Below are 25,417 nucleotides of genomic sequence, written 5' to 3'. Positions count from 1 at the left end.
CAGGACTTCAGTCGACGACAAGAAGGCAAGCTTGTATTGTTACATTCATTGTATTTACTTCTTGTATTCTCTTGTACTCTTAGCTTGCTGTTGCAAGTGATTGTGGCGAGGTTTCTCCACCCACAAGGAGTTGATATTAGCCGGTTCTCCGGGAACTCATCCACCGACGGATTGATAGGGCTCGTCCACCTTACGGACACGCCGAGGAGTAGGAGTATCATCTCCGAACCTCGTACATCGCTGTGTTAAGGTTTGATATTCTTCCTTTCGTTTCTAGTTTATTTTTCCGCTGCGCTAACGAATTGTAGGAAGAAACGAGTGATTTGGGGCGGCTATTCACACCCCCCTCTCTAGCCGTACGAAGAGATCCTAACAATAGTGACGCTCAAGAATCCCAATATTAAGTGAGTGCAAGAGACTCACCTTTATAAAAAATAATTTAATATATCATACTTGATCTCAGTCAAAAATAATAATAATAATAATAATAAGAAAAATATGTTTTTAACATCGCCGTCGGTCCAAGGCATTTATAGAAGTTTCTCTGTTCGCAGTATTATCAATCTAAAACGTGGAACTAAAAAGACTCTAAATTTTTAATTGATTAATAAGAAAAATTTTAAATAATACGTTACAAATCTCGAACTCTAGATTCCTTATTAATTAATAAGAAAAATTTTCAATAATACACTACAACAAACTCCAGGTTCCAGATTGATTAATGAGAAAATTTTTTAATAATACGTCAAAGCTAAATCTAGAACTCTAGATTTCTTATTGATTAATAATAATACTTATACATATGTGAAAAATACTAATAAATTTTAGAATTATTTTCGATTAAAATAAAAAAAAAAGATATTAATATAATTTCATTTTAAGCTTCATCAAAATTAATTAATATATATATATATATATATATATATAATAAATAAAAATGGGATTGATTTTAATAAAAAGGCAACTTGTTTTTTTATTTTTACCTAATATTATTATGTACAGTGCGATTGATAAAAATATCCTCTAATCATTGCAACTGATTGGTAAAAATATATCTGTTTACTGTCTAATGTCTAATTCACCACATTGCTCCTGCATTCCCGCTCCGCCCTAGGAAAATCACCTTCCACCGCACAGCACAACGTAAACAGGGAGGTAGTGCATCGTTATATTAGGAGCTTCTTCTTGCATTTCGTTTATTCAAACTTAGCTATCATTTTGCAACGATGGACTCAGTTTCACAATCTTTTCCTCAAGCTGCAGTGGCCGTGGACAAGGATAAGAGCAGCCAAGGAGCCTTGAAATGGGCCCTCGATAATGTCGCAGTCAGGGGCCAAACCCTCATCCTCATTCACGTCAACACTCATGCCGTTTCACGTAAGCTGTTTGTCTTATTGCTTCATTCCACAACTTCTCTAGAAACTAAAAACAGAGTAAGATCTAATGCCAAAATTCAACATAATTAATGCAGCGGATAGCATACGCAGGGAAATACTTACTCCTTTTCGATGTTTCTGCACCAGAAAAGATGTGAGTCACTAACTTCATATATTCCTCTAAATGCATGAACAGAAAAAGAATTTGCAATTAATCATCTCTGCTGATCAACAGATCAAAGTCATGGATATGATCTTGGAGGGCACTGACGTAGCTAAGGGCGTAGTGGAGTTCATCTCTCAGTCGGGGATCAACAAACTAGTCGTCGGAGCATCGAGAGGAGGCTTTGTGAGGTATCTTAACATTCTTCTAAAGCACTGCACGAACGAAGTTTCTCACTGTCTGCATACTACTACCAGATCATTCAGAAACTTGGACATCAGCGTCAACATTTACAAAACCGTGCCTGATTTCTGCACTGCTTATGTGATAAGCAAAGGCAAGCTCTCCTCTGTTAAAAATGCGATCCGACCAGCTCCGGCCGTTTCGCCTTTGAGAATCCAGCTCCAGAAACAAGCCAACGCAGATCAACCAAGTCAACAGGAGAAGAAAGGTACGATGATCGACTTAACTTGTCATTTGGCTCGATTAGTTTCACGAACAACTGAAGGAGGCATACATTTGTCAGGTGATGCTGCAGCTGCGACTCTCAAACTGAGTAAAGAAAAAGAATCAATCAGGTAATTAAGATAAACAACATGACAGACGTGTAGGTATCTGTTCGTCCTCTCATCTCGCCTCTCTGTTTCAATGCCTTCGAACAGGTCACCGTTGACGAGAGGGGCCTATACATATAAGTCTGATGTAGATTTGACGTCGGGCAGTGACATATCGTTTGTAAGCAGTGGGAGGAGGAGCACTGATCAGGTCTTCCCTCCGAGGATCTATTGCCTGCCTGACAACGACCTTGCTCACAGCTTCGAGTCTCGACTATCGCCTCGCAAGTCTGTGGGTGTTCATTCCGCTATGAACGGGTACTCTTTTTCTCAGGAGAGCTTTGCATCTGACGCATCGGTACGTGAATACAGTTAGCAAAAGAAATCTAGAAAGCACAAAAAGTTTTGTGCATGATCGCTCGAATGCATGCCTTGGAACTTGCAGGAATATCAAGAAGCAGAGATAAATAGACTGAAACTGGAACTCAAGCAGACAATGGATATGTACAACGCAGCTTGCAAGGAAGCGCTTCTGTCTAAACAGAAGGCAAAGGAGCTCCATCACTCGAAGATGGAGGGGAAACAGAGACTCGAAATCGCCCGACTCGCGGAAGAAGCCGCCTTGGTTCTGGTAGAGAAGGAGAAAGCGAAGTGCAAGGCAGCATTGGAAGCAGCCGAAGCAGCCCAAAGAAAGGCGGAACTGGAAGCGCATAAAAGGAGAGAAGTGGAGATAAAGGCCATGAAACAATCCGTCGACAAGAATCCCTCGAATTCGTTTGTGCAAACGGACGCGAGGTACAGGAGATACAAGATCGAGGAGATCGAGGAAGCCACAGAGTACTTTGCGGCGGACAAAAAGGTTGGAGAAGGAGGGTACGGTCCCGTCTACAAATGCTATCTCGATCACACGCCTGTTGCCGTCAAGGTACTGCGACCGGATGCGGCCCAGGGGAGGTCTCAGTTTCAGCACGAGGTTGAGATTCTAAGTTGCATCCGGCACCCAAACATGGTCCTCCTCCTCGGTGCTTGCCCGGAGTACGGTTGCCTGGTGTACGAGTACATGGCGAATGGGAGCTTAGAGGATCGCTTATTCCGGCGGGGGAACACGCCGCCCATTCCCTGGCAATATCGGTTCCGCATCGCCGCAGAGATCGCCACGTGCCTTCTCTTCCTCCACCAAACGAAGCCGGAGCCTCTGGTTCACAGGGACTTGAAGCCTGCAAACATCCTGCTCGATCAGAACTACACCAGCAAGATAAGCGACGTCGGCCTGGCCCGCCTTCTCCCGCCCTCCGTGGCAGACCAAGTCACTCAGTACCGCATGACGACGGCGGCCGGGACGTTTTGCTACATCGACCCGGAGTACCAGCAGACGGGCATGCTCGGCACCAGGTCTGACATTTACTCATTTGGAATCCTGCTGCTGCAACTGATCACTGCGAAGCCTCCCATGGGGCTGACCCATGAAGTGGACCGCTCGATCGAGACGGGAACGTTTCGACAGGTGTTGGATCCCTCCATCCAAAATTGGCCGATCGATGAAGCTTTACGGTTCGCCAAGTTAGCACTCAACTGCGCAGAGCTGAGAAGGAAAGACCGGCCGGACCTAGGAACAGTCGTATTGCCGGAGCTCAATTGGCTGAGAGCTTTTGGGGAAGAAAACACGCAGCAATTCGCAGTGGACAACAACGTCGGCACCTCATCGTCACACGATCGAGTTTCTGTGCTGGTAAGGCGTTCAGTTCCCTACACTTGAGCTGCATGTCACTAGATTGAGCTTCCATGACGTTCTCTTTTGTTTCCTCCAATCATTCAGGATATCAGGAGTGGCCCTTTGCATCAGCAATCAGGATATCAGAGCTCGAGCCAATTTAGCGAATCGTCGATCAACTGAAGATCGTCGAGCACATCATTGGAATATTTCAATATATCGTTGAACAAAATGCAAATATTGCCTCTCCATGCACACTCAGCAATCAGTTAGATGTCAAAAATTAAGTTGTGAAGATTGTAATATGTGCACAGTTCTAAATCTATGTTGGATCATTTTCACTGTTTGGCAATGTATAGCTGTAATTGTTGATAATTCTAAATGCATGAATTAAAATAAATTAATATGATAAAGATTTACAGTGATCTTCCATAGATCTACAATAGATGATGGCAAGATTTGTTGTCGGAAAAACGATCATAGGATCGGAAAGCTCTTCGTAATTCCACGAACCAAATCTCACCGCCTCATATGTTCTCTTTCTCTCTTTCTTATCTTTTTTCTTACGTTGCCAAATGATCCTTAGACGCACCCTTTATAAAGAGAAATAACTCAGGAGTATAATGGACTTTTCCATTAAGAGTAGTGGAGAAAATGGACATGTTTCCATGTTCTCATTTCCTACATCTCCCACTCGTCCAAGGTAAGTCACTAAGACTAGTTCATTCAGTTAAGTCACAGACTAGTAAGTCACAAACACTAAATAAGTCACATAGACTATTTGAGACTTTAGTCACATAGACCATATTAGAACATTCAATCCATACTCAGAGAAAATGGTTCGTGTAACAGCAAAGAGAAAATGGTTCGTGTAACAGCAAACACACTGAGCGATAGTTGCTAAGAAGATTGTTACACCTTACATAGCCGCTCTCTGAGCAATCAATACTAACAAAGTTGTTACACTTTACTTATCCGCTCATATAAATTAGAGACACACTCTACATGGCACATAGCCTCTTTCCTGGTGGCCCATAGCCTTTATCCAGGATCCATCCAATCTCCTAGTGGCACATGACCATTATCTTGGAGATATCCATGTCTTGCTATTTACCCAGATTAAATAATTTTTATTTACATCAATATGAACTTCTCTAATTCCTTATTATGACCATTATGTCAAGAGCATATTTCATATCCAATATTCACATTCATTTCTATACATAACAGAAATGGGTCGACCAGTGAATAACATCAAATGATGTAAATATATTTAATCTTCCTTTTTAGTTAGAATCTATTCATACTAATCAGTCGCTTTCCCAGTTATGTTCCATAGATCGAATCATACATAGTCATATGATACATGCTAAAGTAGCAGACACTGATTAGAACTTCGAGTAAACAGCTAAACAGTCACTAATGAAAAACAGAGATTAACTTATAATCTCAAAGGTCTCACATAGTAGAGAAACAAGGATCCATTCTCCAACTACCTTTATTGTCACAATAGCGCATGTGGTATGAATCATATATTACGATGTTATTCTCTTTACTAAAAAGAGTGCATGTTGTGTTCAAATTTAACATCGTATAGATTTTAATCTAGACATACTTAATGTCTAATCCTGAATTCAACATATGAATTCTAATATGGCCTTCAATAGGTTCAGTAAATGGTGGGTTCATTTACTTCGACCATTATTAACATATAAATGATTTCATCTTGACACAATTATCAAGGCGACCTCAACTTATGGATATGTATCTAATTTCAGCTACATAAGTTGTTCCATAAGTAACGGTCTTACTCCTATTTGTACTTAACAAATAGAGATGATTGCCCATGTGAGTGGACCAATCTCTACCTGCCAACATGTTCACTGAGATCTTATAAGAATGTAACAAATACAACATATACACTGAATAGATTATGACAAATGACAAAAACAAATCACAAAGTTTGATTGTTATTTCAATATTATTACATTCTACGAAGTCCCAAAGACTTTACATGTTCTTTAAATGACTCTTTAGTCATTGGTTTAGTAAAAGGATCTGTAAGCATAGCACGTGTAAGGATATACTCAAGAATTACTTTTCTTTTAGCCACAATATCCCTCACAAAATTATATTTAATTTCTATATGCTTGTCTTTGCTGTGATATTTAGGATCTTTGGAAAAAGCTATTGCAGTTTAACTGTCACAGTAGACAGTTATTGGACTCCCATTATCCTCAGCAATTTTCAGATGCTTCAGGAACCTTATCAACCAGACTACTTCTTGCACAGCCGCTGAACATGCCACATATTCAGCTTCCATAGTCGACAAAGCTATACAAGCTTGTTTCTTGCTATTCCAAGAGATGGCGCTACCATTCAGCAAGAATGCATAGTCCGATGTGGATTTTCTATCATCCAAGTCCCCAGCCAATCTGCATCTGAATAACCTTTCAGACTAATATCTAATCCTTGGAAACAGGGACGGTTATTTGAATTATCGCATACACATATAAAATCATGGCAGCGGAAACAGTTATTTAATTTTTTTTCTACACTAATCATCATGCTTATCATACTGAACATGTAGACTTACTAGTATTCATGCATACAACTTAATTAATACCAACTACTTGAAACATAATTCATGATATCATAAGCATACTAGCATGAAACATGAAGAACATAAGTGCATAACTATCCATACTAGTTAAAGTACTATTAAAGCATAAAGATAACACATGGTTCATATGCAAACTTAGAACTTAAAAACATAAAGCATTTTTCTTCCACCGTTACACACACTCTTGCCCTTCCTGCTGCTCCTCTTAGTTTAGCCATTCCTTTCCCTTTTCTGCAGTACAAGGAAACATAAAATCTATAAGCCCATAGGTTTAGTAAGTCCCTTTCCTACTCATAAAATCTATACTTAATCTTAGCTAAAAGTGTGTCAGACCCATGCAATAGTGACGCTCAAGAATCCCAATATTAAGTGAGTGCAAGAGACTCACCTTTATAAAAAATAATTTAATATATCATACTTGATCTTAGTCAAAAATAATAATAATAATAATAATAAGAAAAATATGTTTTTAACATCGCCGTCGGTCCAAGGCATTTATAGAAGTTTCTCTGTTCGCAGTATTATCAATCTAAAACGTGGAACTAAAAAGACTCTAAATTTTTAATTGATTAATAAGAAAAATTTTAAATAATACGTTACAAGTCTCGAACTCTAGATTCCTTATTAATTAATAAGAAAAATTTTCAATAATACACTACAACAAACTCCAGGTTCCTGATTGATTAATGAGAAAATTTTTTAATAATACGTCAAAGATAAATCTAGAACTCTACATAATAATAATACTTATACATACGTGAAAATTACTAATAAATTTTAGAATTATTTTCGATTAAAATAAAAAAAAAGAAATTAACATAATTTCATTTTAAGCTTCAATTATAATAAATAAAAATGGGATTGATTTTAATAAAAAAACCAACGTGTTTTTTTATTTTTGCCTAATATTTAGGGGTGTAAACGAGTCAAGCCGCTCGTGAGCTATTCGGGTCTCGGCTCAAATAAAAGCTCGTTCGAGTTCGTTCGATTAAGTTAACGAGCCGAGCTCGAGCCTGATTTCGAACTCGAAAATATTATCGAGCCGAGCTCGAGCTTGACAATATTTGGTTCGTGAGCTCGTGAACATGTTCGTTTATAGGCTCGCGAACGTGTTCGTAAAGAGGCTCGCGAACGTGTTTGTTAAGAAGCTCATTTAAATATTATCTTCCAAACTCTAAAAAAAATTATAAATATAAAATTTAAATAATGGCTGAGATTGGAATCCTCTTATCAATCCAATGGATGAGATTCTTTCAATCCAAACTTAAAAATGAAATTATAAAGATAAATTTAAATAATGGCTGAGATTGGAATCCTCTTATCAATCTAATGGATGAGATTCTTTCAAAATCGAACTAATTGAATATGGCCATATGGGAAATAAAATCGTTCTATGTTTTACTAAATTGCCAAACCCTAGCCTCCCTCCTCCATTCGTCACCTGATCACCTCGCCGACACCAACGCCAAGTCGCCAACGACGCCACCTTTAGAAGATCGGCAGTCTCTCAAGAAACTCTCGTCGCCTCGTTGTCATCTCGTCGACTTTGTCGTCTCAACGTCTCCTCAAACCCGTGCTGGCTCATCATCCCCATCGCTTGTAGAGAAATTTTCCCGAGAGACCAACAGTCTGGCAGTGACAGTCCTATTCCTAATCTCTATTTCGCAACTCGCAAGCTTCTGTTTGAGGTAGATTTTTTTTTTCTTATTTGCTTAGATTTCGCTTCCCTTTTCTACTTTGTAGTTTGCGTGGCTTTTCTAAAATGTTTGCTTGTAGAGTTTTATGTTTGACCAAATGATATTTTTTTTGTTCAGATCCAATTTTTGTTGGTATTTTTTTTATTTGACTCTGAATTGAAACTGTGAGTCCTTATTGACATTTTTTGTATTTAAATTTGAAAGTGAAATTGTTGGTATTTTAAAGGTGAACTGTGATGTTTGATTTTTCTTCATCCAGGATTTTGTATTCATATAAATCACTAATCATTATCTCCTTTTAGTCACTCTCGGATTGTAATCTTTTTAAACCTTAGTTTTTATTTTTATTTTTCCTTTTGTCGATCCCATTTTTTACAGTAGCCAACTAGCCATAGAATATTGTTATGATTTTCTTAGCTAAAAAATAGAAGGAACAATCAAATGTCAACTCCGCACTTGTCAACTCAAGATTCAGCCGCAAATCCTAGTTTGGGAGAAATTCAACCTTCACAAAATAATACCAATGATGCAATTCAAAGTATAGATGTGCAACAACCCGAGACCATTGAAGTAGAGGATGAAAGTCCATATACTTCAAAGAAAAGGAAACGGACATCCAAAGCATGGGCTGATTTTAAAGAGGTTACTCTTCCGGATGGGACAACAAAGGTAGAATATATTCATTGTAAACATCGGCTCACAATGAACAAGACTGGTGTTACATCTCATTTTTTGAGGCACCTTAAGGGTTGTATGAAGAAGAAGATTACTGAGCAAGGACAAAATAATATTACTCTCTCTACAACTATTGTTGAATCAGAAACTGTCAATGCTGTCCATAATTTCAAGTATGATCATGGGAAGATAAGGGAGATTCTTTCTCACATGATTATTGTTCATGAGCTACCATTCCTTTTCTCAGAATATGAAATATTCAATTTATTGATGAGGACTGCTACTCCATATTATCAGAAGATTAGTCGTGCTACTGTGAAAAAAGATTGCATAACTTCTTATGAAATTGAGAAGAAAAAAGTTATGACATCATTAAAAGATGTGAGTAGGGTTAGTGTGATTACTGATTTATGGAAGTCGGATCAAAAGGTTTCATATATGGTTGTCACTTGTCACTATGTGGATTCTAGTTGGAATTTGCAGAAGCGGAATCTAAATTTTTTAGATGTTCCTCCACCTCATAACGGTGTTTCCATTTGTGATGTGTTGAATAAGTGTTTGGTTGAATGGGGAATTGAAAATAAGGTATGGTCAGTTACAGTGGATAATGCTAGTTATAATGATGTAGCTGTGAGGATGTTGAAAGATAACCTCTCTTATAAAAACAATCTTCCTCTTAGTGGCAAATTATTTCATGTAAGATGTTGTGCACACATATTGAATCTTTTGGTGCAAGATGGGTTATCTGAAATTGAAGATATTGTTTTCAATGTGCGTGAAAGTGTGAAACACATAGCTGCTTCAGAGACTCGTGTTAATATATTTAGTGAAATTTCAAAGCAATTGAAACAATCTTCAAAGAAGCTTGTTTTGGATTGTTGCACGAGGTGGAATGCAACATTTTATATGTTATCGGCTGCTTTAGAGTTCAAAGATGTTTTTCCTAGATATGCAGCAAGGGATGTAGCTTATACTTTTTTGCCAAGTGAGGACGATTGGAAAAAGGTTAATGTTGTTTGTTCATTTCTCGAGGAATTTAATGAAGTAACTCATCTTATTTCAGGAAGTGAATATCCTACTTCTAACTTGTTTGTCCTTACTGAACTTTATACCATAAAGAAATTGTTAAATCAGGCAAGTTCAGATGAAGGAAGTTTTATGGCAGCAATGGCTAACAAGATGAAGGCTAAATTTGATAAATATTGGGGTGATAGCAACTTATTAATTTCTATAGCAGTAGTGTTAGATCCAAGGAACAAGATGAAATTGATTGAATGGTGTTTTTCAGAGATCTATTCTCCTGGTGATGCAATTGAGCACATTTCTACTGTTCATGAGACATTGCGCATGTTGTACAATGAGTATGTTGAAGCTCATAAAACTACTGTTGGCAGCAGCAATGTTCAAGATGAAACTCAAAGAGAAAGTTCTATTGGTCGGACTAATTTAAATGGAAGAGGAAAAGGTAAAGTAAGGGCACAATTTTATAGTTACATTAAGAATGTTGACAGTATTGAGCAAGTAAAATCTGAATTAGATGTGTACTTGGATGAAGGATGTGTTATTTGTGAAGATGACATTAACTTTGATGCATTGTCATGGTGGAGAATTAACAACTTAAAGTTTAGGATCTTATCAAAAATGGCTTGTGATGTACTATCAATTCCGATAACTACAGTTGCTTCTGAATCGGCTTTTAGTGCCGGTGGTAGGGTAATTGATCCTCATCGTGCCTCTTTGGGAACAGATACAGTCCAAATATTACTTTGTGCATCAGATTGGTTGCGTGCTCATTATGGAATCAAGAAAAAAATCAAAGGTGAGTATATAAGCATCTTATTTAATTAATTGTTGACTTACTGTCATATGTTTTGTATATTATTTTATTCATGTCTAATTTTTTTGATGTTATATATTTGTATGTAAAAGGAAAAGTCAGAGATGAAAGAGATCCAATTTACTTAGTTGCTGTCTTTATCGTCAACTTTCAAAAGGTATGGATACAGTTTTAATTTTATATTGTGATTTTCTTATGTAGTTTGATGTAAACATTACAAAATTTGATGATCGTGTGATCGTTGAAATATTTTGTTAGGTTCTTAGTAGTAGATAATGACTTTTTCTATTTACTGATGCTATGGAGGAGGAGGTTCTCCAGCGTGTCCAAGCCTGGAACTTTTGCTGTAGTTAATATGAAGAAAAATGTGGGTGTTTAGACTGCAATTTTGTAATCCTCTTTAAATTGATTCAAACTTTTGTTGTAGAGAAAAACGGTGTTAAAACTGTAATTTTGTAATTGGCTACAGTTAATATGTAAACTTTATCTGTTAATTGGCTGCAAGACTTTAATTTTGTAATTTTCTTATTATTTGTGTTAGGAACTATTAAATGGTGTTAAGGATTTATTATCGTACTAACAATGAGTTTTAATAATTTTTAGTGAAATTCTGTAAGTGATTTTCACGAGCTCAAACTCGAGCTCGATTATGTGCCCAATGAGCTCGAACTCAAGCTTATTTAACGAGCCGAGCTCGAGCTAAGTTTGTTTAATTTTTAAACGAGCTATTTTCGAGCCGAGCTCGAGCCGTTCGCGAGCTCTTTAACTTTCTTACGAGCCGAACTCAAGCCTAAGAATTAAAGTTCGAATCGAGCTCGAGCTCGAGCTTTGGGAAAAGTTAATCGAGCCGAATTCGAGCCTCATACTGTTCGGCTCGGCTAGGCTCGATTACACCCCTACTAATATTATTAAGTACAGTGAGATTGATAAAAATATCCTCTAATCATTGCAACTAAATTGGAAAAATATATCTGTTTACTGTCTAATGTCTAATTCACCACATTGCTCCTGCATTCCCGCTCCGCCCTAGGAAAATCACCTTCCACCGCACAGCACAACGTAAACAGGGAGGTAGTGCATCGTTATATTAGGAGCTTCTTCTTGCATTTCGTTTATTCAAACTTAGCTATCATTTTGCAACGATGGACTCAGTTTCACAATCTTTTCCTCAAGCTGCAGTGGCCGTGGACAAGGATAAGAGCAGCCAAGGAGCCTTGAAATGGGCCCTCGATAATGTCGCAGTCAGGGGCCAAACCCTCATCCTCATTCACGTCAACACTCATGCCGTTTCACGTAAGCTGTTTGTCTTATTGCTTCATTCCACAACTTCTCTAGAAACTAAAAACAGAGTAAGATCTAATGCCAAAATTCAACATAATTAATGCAGCGGATAGCATACGCAGGGAAATACTTACTCCTTTTCGATGTTTCTGCACCAGAAAAGATGTGAGTCACTAACTTCATATATTCCTCTAAATGCATGAACAGAAAAAGAATTTGCAATTAATCATCTCTGCTGATCAACAGATCAAAGTCATGGATATGATCTTGGAGGGCACTGACGTAGCTAAGGGCGTAGTGGAGTTCATCTCTCAGTCGGGGATCAACAAACTAGTCGTCGGAGCATCGAGAGGAGGCTTTGTGAGGTATCTTAACATTCTTCTAAAGCACTGCACGAACGAAGTTTCTCACTGTCTGCATACTACTACCAGATCATTCAGAAACTTGGACATCAGCGTCAACATTTACAAAACCGTGCCTGATTTCTGCACTGCTTATGTGATAAGCAAAGGCAAGCTCTCCTCTGTTAAAAATGCGATCCGACCAGCTCCGGCCGTTTCGCCTTTGAGAATCCAGCTCCAGAAACAAGCCAACGCAGATCAACCAAGTCAACAGGAGAAGAAAGGTACGATGATCGACTTAACTTGTCATTTGGCTCGATTAGTTTCACGAACAACTGAAGGAGGCATACATTTGTCAGGTGATGCTGCAGCTGCGACTCTCAAACCGAGTAAAGAAACAGAATCAATCAGGTAATTAAGATAAGCAACATGACAGACGTGTAGGTATCTGTTCGTCCTCTCATCTCGCCTCTCTGTTTCAATGCCTTCGAACAGGTCACCGTTGACGAGAGGGGCCTATGCATATAAGTCTGATGTAGATTTGACGTCGGGCAGTGACATATCGTTTGTAAGCAGTGGGAGGAGGAGCACTGATCAGGTCTTCCCTCCGAGGATCTATTGCCTGCCTGACAACGACCTTGCTCACAGCTTCGAGTCTCGACTATCGCCTCGCAAGTCTGTGGGTGTTCATTCCGCTATGAACGGGTACTCTTTTTCTCAGGAGAGCTTTGCATCTGACGCATCGGTACGTGAATACAGTTAGCAAAAGAAATCTAGAAAGCACAAAAAGTTTTGTGCATGATCGCTCGAATGCATGCCTTGGAACTTGCAGGAATATCAAGAAGCAGAGATAAATAGACTGAAACTGGAACTCAAGCAGACAATGGATATGTACAACGCAGCTTGCAAGGAAGCGCTTCTGTCTAAACAGAAGGCAAAGGAGCTCCATCACTCGAAGATGGAGGGGAAACAGAGACTCGAAATCGCCCGACTCGCGGAAGAAGCCGCCTTGGTTCTGGTAGAGAAGGAGAAAGCGAAGTGCAAGGCAGCATTGGAAGCAGCCGAAGCAGCCCAAAGAAAGGCGGAACTGGAAGCGCATAAAAGGAGAGAAGTGGAGATAAAGGCCATGAAACAATCCGTCGACAAGAATCCCTCGAATTCGTTTGTGCAAACGGACGCGAGGTACAGGAGATACAAGATCGAGGAGATCGAGGAAGCCACAGAGTACTTTGCGGCGGACAAAAAGGTTGGAGAAGGAGGGTACGGTCCCGTCTACAAATGCTATCTCGATCACACGCCTGTTGCCGTCAAGGTACTGCGACCGGATGCGGCCCAGGGGAGGTCTCAGTTTCAGCACGAGGTTGAGATTCTAAGTTGCATCCGGCACCCAAACATGGTCCTCCTCCTCGGTGCTTGCCCGGAGTACGGTTGCCTGGTGTACGAGTACATGGCGAATGGGAGCTTAGAGGATCGCTTATTCCGGCGGGGGAACACGCCGCCCATTCCCTGGCAATATCGGTTCCGCATCGCCGCAGAGATCGCCACGTGCCTTCTCTTCCTCCACCAAACGAAGCCGGAGCCTCTGGTTCACAGGGACTTGAAGCCTGCAAACATCCTGCTCGATCAGAACTACACCAGCAAGATAAGCGACGTCGGCCTGGCCCGCCTTCTCCCGCCCTCCGTGGCAGACCAAGTCACTCAGTACCGCATGACGACGGCGGCCGGGACGTTTTGCTACATCGACCCGGAGTACCAGCAGACGGGCATGCTCGGCACCAGGTCTGACATTTACTCCTTTGGAATCCTGCTGCTGCAACTGATCACTGCGAAGCCTCCCATGGGGCTGACCCATCAAGTGGACCGCTCGATCGAGACGGGAACGTTTCGACAGGTGTTGGATCCCTCCATCCAAAATTGGCCGATCGATGAAGCTTTACGGTTCGCCAAGTTAGCACTCAACTGCGCAGAGCTGAGAAGGAAAGACCGGCCGGACCTAGGAACAGTCGTATTGCCGGAGCTCAATTGGCTGAGAGCTTTTGGGGAAGAAAACACGCAGCAATTCGCAGTGGACAACAACGTCGGCACCTCATCGTCACACGATCGAGTTTCTGTGCTGGTAAGGCGTTCAGTTCCCTACACTTGAGCTGCATGTCACTAGATTGAGCTTCCATGACGTTCTCTTTTGTTTCCTCCAATCATTCAGGATATCAGGAGTGGCCCTTTGCATCAGCAATCAGGATATCAGAGCTCGAGCCAATTTAGCGAATCGTCGATCAACTGAAGATCGTCGAGCACATCATTGGAATATTTCAATATATCGTTGAACAAAATGCAAATATTGCCTCTCCATGCACACTCAGCAATCAGTTAGATGTCAAAAATTAAGTTGTGAAGATTGTAATATGTGCACAGTTCTAAATCTATGTTGGATCATTTTCACTGTTTGGCAATGTATAGCTGTAATTGTTGATAATTCTAAATGCATGAATTAAAATAAATTAATATGATAAAGATTTACAGTGATCTTCCATAGATCTACAATAGATGATGGCAAGATTTGTTGTCGGAAAAACGATCATAGGATCGGAAAGCTCTTCGTAATTCCACGAACCAAATCTCACCGCCTCATATGTTCTCTTTCTCTCTTTCTTATCTTTTTTCTTACGTTGCCAAATGATCCTTAGACGCACCCTTTATAAAGAGAAATAACTCAGGAGTATAATGGACTTTTCCATTAAGAGTAGTGGAGAAAATGGACATGTTTCCATGTTCTCATTTCCTACATCTCCCACTCGTCCAAGGTAAGTCACTAAGACTAGTTCATTCAGTTAAGTCACAGACTAGTAAGTCACAAACACTAAATAAGTCACATAGACTATTTGAGACTTTAGTCACATAGACCATATTAGAACATTCAATCCATACTCAGAGAAAATGGTTCGTGTAACAGCAAAGAGAAAATGGTTCGTGTAACAGCAAACACACTGAGCGATAGTTGCTAAGAAGATTGTTACACCTTACATAGCCGCTCTCTGAGCAATCAATACTAACAAAGTTGTTACACTTTACTTATCCGCTCATATAAATTAGAGACACACTCTACATGGCACATAGCCTCTTTCCTGGTGGCCCATAGCCTTTATCCAGGATCCATCCAATCTCCTAGTGGCACATGACCATTATCTTGGAGATATCCATGTCTTGCTATTTACCCAGATTAAATAATTTTTATTTACATCAATATGAACTTCTCTAATTCCTTATTATGACCATTATGTCAAGAGCATATTTCATATCCAATATTCACATTCATTTCTATACATAACAGAAATGGGTCGACCAGTGAATAACATCAAATGATGTAAATATATTTAATCTTCCTTTTTAGTTAGAATCTATTCATACTAATCAGTCGCTTTCCCAGTTATGTTCCATAGATCGAATCATACATAGTCATATGATACATGCTAAAGTAGCAGACACTGATTAGAACTTCGAGTAAACAGCTAAACAGTCACTAATGAAAAACAGAGATTAACTTATAATCTCAAAGGTCTCACATAGTAGAGAAACAAGGATCCATTCTCCAACTACCTTTATTGTCACAATAGCGCATGTGGTATGAATCATATATTACGATGTTATTCTCTTTACTAAAAAGAGTGCATGTTGTGTTCAAATTTAACATCGTATAGATTTTAATCTAGACATACTTAATGTCTAATCCTGAATTCAACATATGAATTCTAATATGGCCTTCAATAGGTTCAGTAAATGGTGGGTTCATTTACTTCGACCATTATTAACATATAAATGATTTCATCTTGACACAATTATCAAGGCGACCTCAACTTATGGATATGTATCTAATTTCAGCTACATAAGTTGTTCCATAAGTAACGGTCTTACTCCTATTTGTACTTAACAAATAGAGATGATTGCCCATGTGAGTGGACCAATCTCTACCTGCCAACATGTTCACTGAGATCTTATAAGAATGTAACAAATACAACATATACACTGAATAGATTATGACAAATGACAAAAACAAATCACAAAGTTTGATTGTTATTTCAATATTATTACATTCTACGAAGTCCCAAAGACTTTACATGTTCTTTAAATGACTCTTTAGTCATTGGTTTAGTAAAAGGATCTGTAAGCATAGCACGTGTAAGGATATACTCAAGAATTACTTTTCTTTTAGCCACAATATCCCTCACAAAATTATATTTAATTTCTATATGCTTGTCTTTGCTGTGATATTTAGGATCTTTGGAAAAAGCTATTGCAGTTTAACTGTCACAGTAGACAGTTATTGGACTCCCATTATCCTCAGCAATTTTCAGATGCTTCAGGAACCTTATCAACCAGACTACTTCTTGCACAGCCGCTGAACATGCCACATATTCAGCTTCCATAGTCGACAAAGCTATACAAGCTTGTTTCTTGCTATTCCAAGAGATGGCGCTACCATTCAGCAAGAATGCATAGTCTGATGTGGATTTTCTATCATCCAAGTCCCCAGCCCAATCTGCATCTGAATAACCTTTCAGACTAATATCTTGTAACGCCCACCCTCCCACCGCCTAGGAAGGGACGGGGTTACTTGAATTATACGTGCATACATATAAAATCATGGCAGCGGAAACAGTTACTTAATTTTTTTTTCTACACTAATCATCATGCTTATCATACTGAACATGTAGACTTACTAGTATTCATGCATACAACTTAATTAATACCAACTACTTGAAACATAATTCATGATATCATAAGCATACTAGCATGAAACATGAAGAACATAAGTGCATAACTATCCATACTAGTTAAAGTACTATTAAAGCATAAAGATAACACATGGTTCATATGCAAACTTAGAACTTAAAAACATAAAGCATTTTTCTTCCACCGTGCCACACACACTCTTGCCCTTCCTGCTGCTCCTCTTAGTTTAGCCATTCCTTTCCCTTTTCTGCAGTACAAGGAAACATAAAATCTATAAGCCCATAGGTTTAGTAAGTCCCTTTCCTACTCATAAAATCTATACTTAATCTTAGCTAAAAGTGTGCCAGACCCATGCAATAGTGACGCTCAAGAATCCCAATATTAAGTGAGTGCAAGAGACTCACCTTTATAAAAAATAATTTAATATATCATACTTGATCTTAGTCAAAAATAATAATAATAATAATAATAAGAAAAATATGTTTTTAACATCGCCGTCGGTCCAAGGCATTTATAGAAGTTTCTCTGTTCGCAGTATTATCAATCTAAAACGTGGAACTAAAAAGACTCTAAATTTTTAATTGATTAATAAGAAAAATTTTAAATAATACGTTACAAGTCTCGAACTCTAGATTCCTTATTAATTAATAAGAAAAATTTTCAATAATACACTACAACAAACTCCAGGTTCCTGATTGATTAATGAGAAAATTTTTTAATAATACGTCAAAGATAAATCTAGAACTCTACATAATAATAATACTTATACATACGTGAAAATTACTAATAAATTTTAGAATTATTTTCGATTAAAATAAAAAAAAAGAAATTAACATAATTTCATTTTAAGCTTCAATTATAATAAATAAAAATGGGATTGATTTTAATAAAAAAACCAACGTGTTTTTTTATTTTTGCCTAATATTTAGGGGTGTAAACGAGTCAAGCCGCTCGTGAGCTATTCGGGTCTCGGCTCAAATAAAAGCTCGTTCGAGTTCGTTCGATTAAGTTAACGAGCCGAGCTCGAGCCTGATTTCGAACTCGAAAATATTATCGAGCCGAGCTCGAGCTTGACAATATTTGGTTCGTGAGCTCGTGAACATGTTCGTTTATAGGCTCGCGAACGTGTTCGTAAAGAGGCTCGCGAACGTGTTTGTTAAGAAGCTCATTTAAATATTATCTTCCAAACTCTAAAAAAAATTATAAATATAAAATTTAAATAATGGCTGAGATTGGAATCCTCTTATCAATCCAATGGATGAGATTCTTTCAATCCAAACTTAAAAATGAAATTATAAAGATAAATTTAAATAATGGCTGAGATTGGAATCCTCTTATCAATCTAATGGATGAGATTCTTTCAAAATCGAACTAATTGAATATGGCCATATGGGAAATAAAATCGTTCTATGTTTTACTAAATTGCCAAACCCTAGCCTCCCTCCTCCATTCGTCACCTGATCACCTCGCCGACACCAACGCCAAGTCGCCAACGACGCCACCTTTAGAAGATCGGCAGTCTCTCAAGAAACTCTCGTCGCCTCGTTGTCATCTCGTCGACTTTGTCGTCTCAACGTCTCCTCAAACCCGTGCTGGCTCATCATCCCCATCGCTTGTAGAGAAATTTTCCCGAGAGACCAACAGTCTGGCAGTGACAGTCCTATTCCTAATCTCTATTTCGCAACTCGCAAGCTTCTGTTTGAGGTAGATTTTTTTTTTCTTATTTGCTTAGATTTCGCTTCCCTTTTCTACTTTGTAGTTTGCGTGGCTTTTCTAAAATGTTTGCTTGTAGAGTTTTATGTTTGACCAAATGATATTTTTTTTGTTCAGATCCAATTTTTGTTGGTATTTTTTTTATTTGACTCTGAATTGAAACTGTGAGTCCTTATTGACATTTTTTGTATTTAAATTTGAAAGTGAAATTGTTGGTATTTTAAAGGTGAACTGTGATGTTTGATTTTTCTTCATCCAGGATTTTGTATTCATATAAATCACTAATCATTATCTCCTTTTAGTCACTCTCGGATTGTAATCTTTTTAAACCTTAGTTTTTATTTTTATTTTTCCTTTTGTCGATCCCATTTTTTACAGTAGCCAACTAGCCATAGAATATTGTTATGATTTTCTTAGCTAAAAAATAGAAGGAACAATCAAATGTCAACTCCGCACTTGTCAACTCAAGATTCAGCCGCAAATCCTAGTTTGGGAGAAATTCAACCTTCACAAAATAATACCAATGATGCAATTCAAAGTATAGATGTGCAACAACCCGAGACCATTGAAGTAGAGGATGAAAGTCCATATACTTCAAAGAAAAGGAAACGGACATCCAAAGCATGGGCTGATTTTAAAGAGGTTACTCTTCCGGATGGGACAACAAAGGTAGAATATATTCATTGTAAACATCGGCTCACAATGAACAAGACTGGTGTTACATCTCATTTTTTGAGGCACCTTAAGGGTTGTATGAAGAAGAAGATTACTGAGCAAGGACAAAATAATATTACTCTCTCTACAACTATTGTTGAATCAGAAACTGTCAATGCTGTCCATAATTTCAAGTATGATCATGGGAAGATAAGGGAGATTCTTTCTCACATGATTATTGTTCATGAGCTACCATTCCTTTTCTCAGAATATGAAATATTCAATTTATTGATGAGGACTGCTACTCCATATTATCAGAAGATTAGTCGTGCTACTGTGAAAAAAGATTGCATAACTTCTTATGAAATTGAGAAGAAAAAAGTTATGACATCATTAAAAGATGTGAGTAGGGTTAGTGTGATTACTGATTTATGGAAGTCGGATCAAAAGGTTTCATATATGGTTGTCACTTGTCACTATGTGGATTCTAGTTGGAATTTGCAGAAGCGGAATCTAAATTTTTTAGATGTTCCTCCACCTCATAACGGTGTTTCCATTTGTGATGTGTTGAATAAGTGTTTGGTTGAATGGGGAATTGAAAATAAGGTATGGTCAGTTACAGTGGATAATGCTAGTTATAATGATGTAGCTGTGAGGATGTTGAAAGATAACCTCTCTTATAAAAACAATCTTCCTCTTAGTGGCAAATTATTTCATGTAAGATGTTGTGCACACATATTGAATCTTTTGGTGCAAGATGGGTTATCTGAAATTGAAGATATTGTTTTCAATGTGCGTGAAAGTGTGAAACACATAGCTGCTTCAGAGACTCGTGTTAATATATTTAGTGAAATTTCAAAGCAATTGAAACAATCTTCAAAGAAGCTTGTTTTGGATTGTTGCACGAGGTGGAATGCAACATTTTATATGTTATCGGCTGCTTTAGAGTTCAAAGATGTTTTTCCTAGATATGCAGCAAGGGATGTAGCTTATACTTTTTTGCCAAGTGAGGACGATTGGAAAAAGGTTAATGTTGTTTGTTCATTTCTCGAGGAATTTAATGAAGTAACTCATCTTATTTCAGGAAGTGAATATCCTACTTCTAACTTGTTCCTTACTGAACTTTATACCATAAAGAAATTGTTAAATCAGGCAAGTTCAGATGAAGGAAGTTTTATGGCAGCAATGGCTAACAAGATGAAGGCTAAATTTGATAAATATTGGGGTGATAGCAACTTATTAATTTCTATAGCAGTAGTGTTAGATCCAAGGAACAAGATGAAATTGATTGAATGGTGTTTTTCAGAGATCTATTCTCCTGGTGATGCAATTGAGCACATTTCTACTGTTCATGAGACATTGCGCATGTTGTACAATGAGTATGTTGAAGCTCATAAAACTACTGTTGGCAGCAGCAATGTTCAAGATGAAACTCAAAGAGAAAGTTCTATTGGTCGGACTAATTTAAATGGAAGAGGAAAAGGTAAAGTAAGGGCACAATTTTATAGTTACATTAAGAATGTTGACAGTATTGAGCAAGTAAAATCTGAATTAGATGTGTACTTGGATGAAGGATGTGTTATTTGTGAAGATGACATTAACTTTGATGCATTGTCATGGTGGAGAATTAACAACTTAAAGTTTAGGATCTTATCAAAAATGGCTTGTGATGTACTATCAATTCCGATAACTACAGTTGCTTCTGAATCGGCTTTTAGTGCCGGTGGTAGGGTAATTGATCCTCATCGTGCCTCTTTGGGAACAGATACAGTCCAAATATTACTTTGTGCATCAGATTGGTTGCGTGCTCATTATGGAATCAAGAAAAAAATCAAAGGTGAGTATATAAGCATCTTATTTAATTAATTGTTGACTTACTGTCATATGTTTTGTATATTATTTTATTCATGTCTAATTTTTTTGATGTTATATATTTGTATGTAAAAGGAAAAGTCAGAGATGAAAGAGATCCAATTTACTTAGTTGCTGTCTTTATCGTCAACTTTCAAAAGGTATGGATACAGTTTTAATTTTATATTGTGATTTTCTTATGTAGTTTGATGTAAACATTACAAAATTTGATGATCGTGTGATCGTTGAAATATTTTGTTAGGTTCTTAGTAGTAGATAATGACTTTTTCTATTTACTGATGCTATGGAGGAGGAGGTTCTCCAGCGTGTCCAAGCCTGGAACTTTTGCTGTAGTTAATATGAAGAAAAATGTGGGTGTTTAGACTGCAATTTTGTAATCCTCTTTAAATTGATTCAAACTTTTGTTGTAGAGAAAAACGGTGTTAAAACTGTAATTTTGTAATTGGCTACAGTTAATATGTAAACTTTATCTGTTAATTGGCTGCAAGACTTTAATTTTGTAATTTTCTTATTATTTGTGTTAGGAACTATTAAATGGTGTTAAGGATTTATTATCGTACTAACAATGAGTTTTAATAATTTTTAGTGAAATTCTGTAAGTGATTTTCACGAGCTCAAACTCGAGCTCGATTATGTGCCCAATGAGCTCGAACTCAAGCTTATTTAACGAGCCGAGCTCGAGCTAAGTTTGTTTAATTTTTAAACGAGCTATTTTCGAGCCGAGCTCGAGCCGTTCGCGAGCTCTTTAACTTTCTTACGAGCCGAACTCAAGCCTAAGAATTAAAGTTCGAATCGAGCTCGAGCTCGAGCTTTGGGAAAAGTTAATCGAGCCGAATTCGAGCCTCATACTGTTCGGCTCGGCTAGGCTCGATTACACCCCTACTAATATTATTAAGTACAGTGAGATTGATAAAAATATCCTCTAATCATTGCAACTAAATTGGAAAAAATATATCTGTTTACTGTCTAATGTCTAATTCACCACATTGCTCCTGCATTCCCGCTCCGCCCTAGGAAAATCACCTTCCACCGCACAGCACAACGTAAACAGGGAGGTAGTGCATCGTTATATTAGGAGCTTCTTCTTGCATTTCGTTTATTCAAACTTAGCTATCATTTTGCAACGATGGACTCAGTTTCACAATCTTTTCCTCAAGCTGCAGTGGCCGTGGACAAGGATAAGAGCAGCCAAGGAGCCTTGAAATGGGCCCTCGATAATGTCGCAGTCAGGGGCCAAACCCTCATCCTCATTCACGTCAACACTCATGCCGTTTCACGTAAGCTGTTTGTCTTATTGCTTCATTCCACAACTTCTCTAGAAACTAAAAACAGAGTAAGATCTAATGCCAAAATTCAACATAATTAATGCAGCGGATAGCATACGCAGGGAAATACTTACTCCTTTTCGATGTTTCTGCACCAGAAAAGATGTGAGTCACTAACTTCATATATTCCTCTAAATGCATGAACAGAAAAAGAATTTGCAATTAATCATCTCTGCTGATCAACAGATCAAAGTCATGGATATGATCTTGGAGGGCACTGACGTAGCTAAGGGCGTAGTGGAGTTCATCTCTCAGTCGGGGATCAACAAACTAGTCGTCGGAGCATCGAGAGGAGGCTTTGTGAGGTATCTTAACATTCTTCTAAAGCACTGCACGAACGAAGTTTCTCACTGTCTGCATACTACTACCAGATCATTCAGAAACTTGGACATCAGCGTCAACATTTACAAAACCGTGCCTGATTTCTGCACTGCTTATGTGATAAGCAAAGGCAAGCTCTCCTCTGTTAAAAATGCGATCCGACCAGCTCCGGCCGTTTCGCCTTTGAGAATCCAGCTCCAGAAACAAGCCAACGCAGATCAACCAAGTCAACAGGAGAAGAAAGGTACGATGATCGACTTAACTTGTCATTTGGCTCGATTAGTTTCACGAACAACTGAAGGAGGCATACATTTGTCAGGTGATGCTGCAGCTGCGACTCTCAAACTGAGTAAAGAAACAGAATCAATCAGGTAATTAAGATAAACAACATGACAGACGTGTAGGTATCTGTTCGTCCTCTCATCTCGCCTCTCTATTTCAATGCCTTCGAACAGGTCACCGTTGACGAGAGGGGCCTATACATATAAGTCTGATGTAGATTTGACGTCGGGCAGTGACATATCGTTTGTAAGCAGTGGGAGGAGGAGCACTGATCAGGTCTTCCCTCCGAGGATCTATTGCCTGCCTGACAACGACCTTGCTCACAGCTTCGAGTCTCGATCGACTATCGCCTCGCAAGTCTGTGGGTGTTCATTCCGCTATGAACGGGTACTCTTTTTCTCAGGAGAGCTTTGCATCTGACGCATCGGTACGTGAATACAGTTAGCAAAAGAAATCTAGAAAGCACAAAAAGTTTTGTGCATGATCGCTCGAATGCATGCCTTGGAACTTGCAGGAATATCAAGAAGCAGAGATAAATAGACTGAAACTGGAACTCAAGCAGACAATGGATATGTACAACGCAGCTTGCAAGGAAGCGCTTCTGTCTAAACAGAAGGCAAAGGAGCTCCATCACTCGAAGATGGAGGGGAAACAGAGACTCGAAATCGCCCGACTCGCGGAAGAAGCCGCCTTGGTTCTGGTAGAGAAGGAGAAAGCAAAGTGCAAGGCAGCATTGGAAGCAGCCGAAGCAGCCCAAAGGAAGGCTGAACTGGAAGCGCATAAAAGGAGAGAAGTGGAGATAAAGGCCATGAAACAATCCGTCGACAAGAATCCCTCGAATTCGTTTGTGCAAACGGACGCGAGGTACAGGAGATACAAGATCGAGGAGATCGAGGAAGCCACAGAGTACTTTGCGGCGGACAAAAAGGTTGGAGAAGGAGGGTACGGTCCCGTCTACAAATGCTATCTCGATCACACGCCTGTTGCCGTCAAGGTACTGCGACCGGATGCGGCCCAGGGGAGGTCTCAGTTTCAGCACGAGGTTGAGATTCTTAGTTGCATCCGGCACCCAAACATGGTCCTCCTCCTCGGTGCTTGCCCGGAGTACGGTTGCCTGGTGTACGAGTACATGGCGAATGGGAGCTTAGAGGATCGCTTATTCCGGCGGGGGAACACGCCGCCCATTCCCTGGCAATATCGGTTCCGCATCGCCGCAGAGATCGCCACGTGCCTTCTCTTCCTCCACCAAACGAAGCCGGAGCCTCTGGTTCACAGGGACTTGAAGCCTGCAAACATCCTGCTCGATCAGAACTACACCAGCAAGATAAGCGACGTCGGCCTGGCCCGCCTTCTCCCGCCCTCCGTGGCAGACCAAGTCACTCAGTACCGCATGACGACGGCGGCCGGGACGTTTTGCTACATCGACCCGGAGTACCAGCAGACGGGCATGCTCGGCACCAGGTCTGACATTTACTCCTTTGGAATCCTGCTGCTGCAACTGATCACTGCGAAGCCTCCCATGGGGCTGACCCATCAAGTGGACCGCTCGATCGAGACGGGAACGTTTCGACAGGTGTTGGATCCCTCCATCCAAAATTGGCCGATCGATGAAGCTTTACGGTTCGCCAAGTTAGCACTCAACTGCGCAGAGCTGAGAAGGAAAGACCGGCCGGACCTAGGAACAGTCGTATTGCCGGAGCTCAATTGGCTGAGAGCTTTTGGGGAAGAAAACACGCAGCAATTCGCAGTGGACAACAACGTCGGCACCTCATCGTCACACGATCGAGTTTCTGTGCTGGTAAGGCGTTCAGTTCCCTACACTTGAGCTGCATGTCACTAGATTGAGCTTCCATGACGTTCTCTTTTGTTTCCTCCAATCATTCAGGATATCAGGAGTGGCCCTTTGCATCAGCAATCAGGATATCAGAGCTCGAGCCAATTTAGCGAATCGTCGATCAACTGAAGATCGTCGAGCACATCATTGGAATATTTCAATATATCGTTGAACAAAATGCAAATATTGCCTCTCCATGCACACTCAGCAATCAGTTAGATGTCAAAAATTAAGTTGTGAAGATTGTAATATGTGCACAGTTCTAAATCTATGTTGGATCATTTTCACTGTTTGGCAATGTATAGCTGTAACTCAAGCAGACAATGGATATGTACAACGCAGACAATGGATATGTACAGTATCAAAGCCGTTTGAAGTGGTTCAAACAACGATATAATAACTACTATAAGTTTATGTATCATAGTTCTGG

The 25,417-nt window shown here is 39.2% G+C and overlaps 2 protein-coding genes across 2 annotated transcripts; both read left to right on the top strand.

The window, feature by feature from the left end:
• The first annotated feature begins 1,226 nt into the window (after positions 1 to 1,226).
• Positions 1,227 to 3,987, top strand: LOC122037433 (U-box domain-containing protein 35-like). Its single transcript, XM_042596906.1, has 8 exons — positions 1,227 to 1,377; positions 1,472 to 1,530; positions 1,612 to 1,730; positions 1,797 to 1,990; positions 2,066 to 2,117; positions 2,202 to 2,451; positions 2,539 to 3,822; positions 3,910 to 3,987. Exons 1-8 carry the CDS (start codon positions 1,227 to 1,229, stop codon positions 3,985 to 3,987), a joined length of 2,187 nt encoding a protein of 728 aa, XP_042452840.1.
• A 4,839-nt stretch (positions 3,988 to 8,826) lies between these two features.
• On the top strand, positions 8,827 to 14,539 carry LOC122037432 (U-box domain-containing protein 35-like). The gene is made up of 11 exons (XM_042596905.1): positions 8,827 to 10,512; positions 10,577 to 10,618; positions 10,748 to 10,793; positions 11,816 to 11,929; positions 12,024 to 12,082; positions 12,164 to 12,282; positions 12,349 to 12,542; positions 12,618 to 12,669; positions 12,754 to 13,003; positions 13,091 to 14,374; positions 14,462 to 14,539. The coding sequence occupies exons 1-11, from the start codon at positions 8,827 to 8,829 to the stop codon at positions 14,537 to 14,539; spliced, it is 3,924 nt and encodes a 1,307-aa protein (XP_042452839.1).
• The last annotated feature ends 10,878 nt before the right edge of the window (positions 14,540 to 25,417 follow it).

This window comes from Zingiber officinale, unplaced genomic scaffold (assembly GCF_018446385.1).
Source record: "Zingiber officinale cultivar Zhangliang unplaced genomic scaffold, Zo_v1.1 ctg40, whole genome shotgun sequence".
NCBI lineage: Eukaryota > Viridiplantae > Streptophyta > Magnoliopsida > Zingiberales > Zingiberaceae > Zingiber > Zingiber officinale.
The sequence above is the reverse complement of the archived record's forward strand: the minus strand, read 5'-3'. Positions and strand labels throughout refer to the sequence as shown.

Coding starts and splice junctions, on each gene's coding strand:
- LOC122037432 (XM_042596905.1), top strand. CDS start 8,827: ATGAACAAGACTGGTGTTACATCTCATTTTTTGAGGCACCTTAAGGGT. Junction 12,543..12,617: donor AAGTCAACAGGAGAAGAAAG/GTACGATGATCG, acceptor TACATTTGTCAG/GTGATGCTGCAGCTGCGACT. Junction 14,375..14,461: donor ACGATCGAGTTTCTGTGCTG/GTAAGGCGTTCA, acceptor CCAATCATTCAG/GATATCAGGAGTGGCCCTTT.
- LOC122037433 (XM_042596906.1), top strand. CDS start 1,227: ATGGACTCAGTTTCACAATCTTTTCCTCAAGCTGCAGTGGCCGTGGAC. Junction 1,991..2,065: donor AAGTCAACAGGAGAAGAAAG/GTACGATGATCG, acceptor TACATTTGTCAG/GTGATGCTGCAGCTGCGACT. Junction 2,118..2,201: donor AAAGAAAAAGAATCAATCAG/GTAATTAAGATA, acceptor GCCTTCGAACAG/GTCACCGTTGACGAGAGGGG.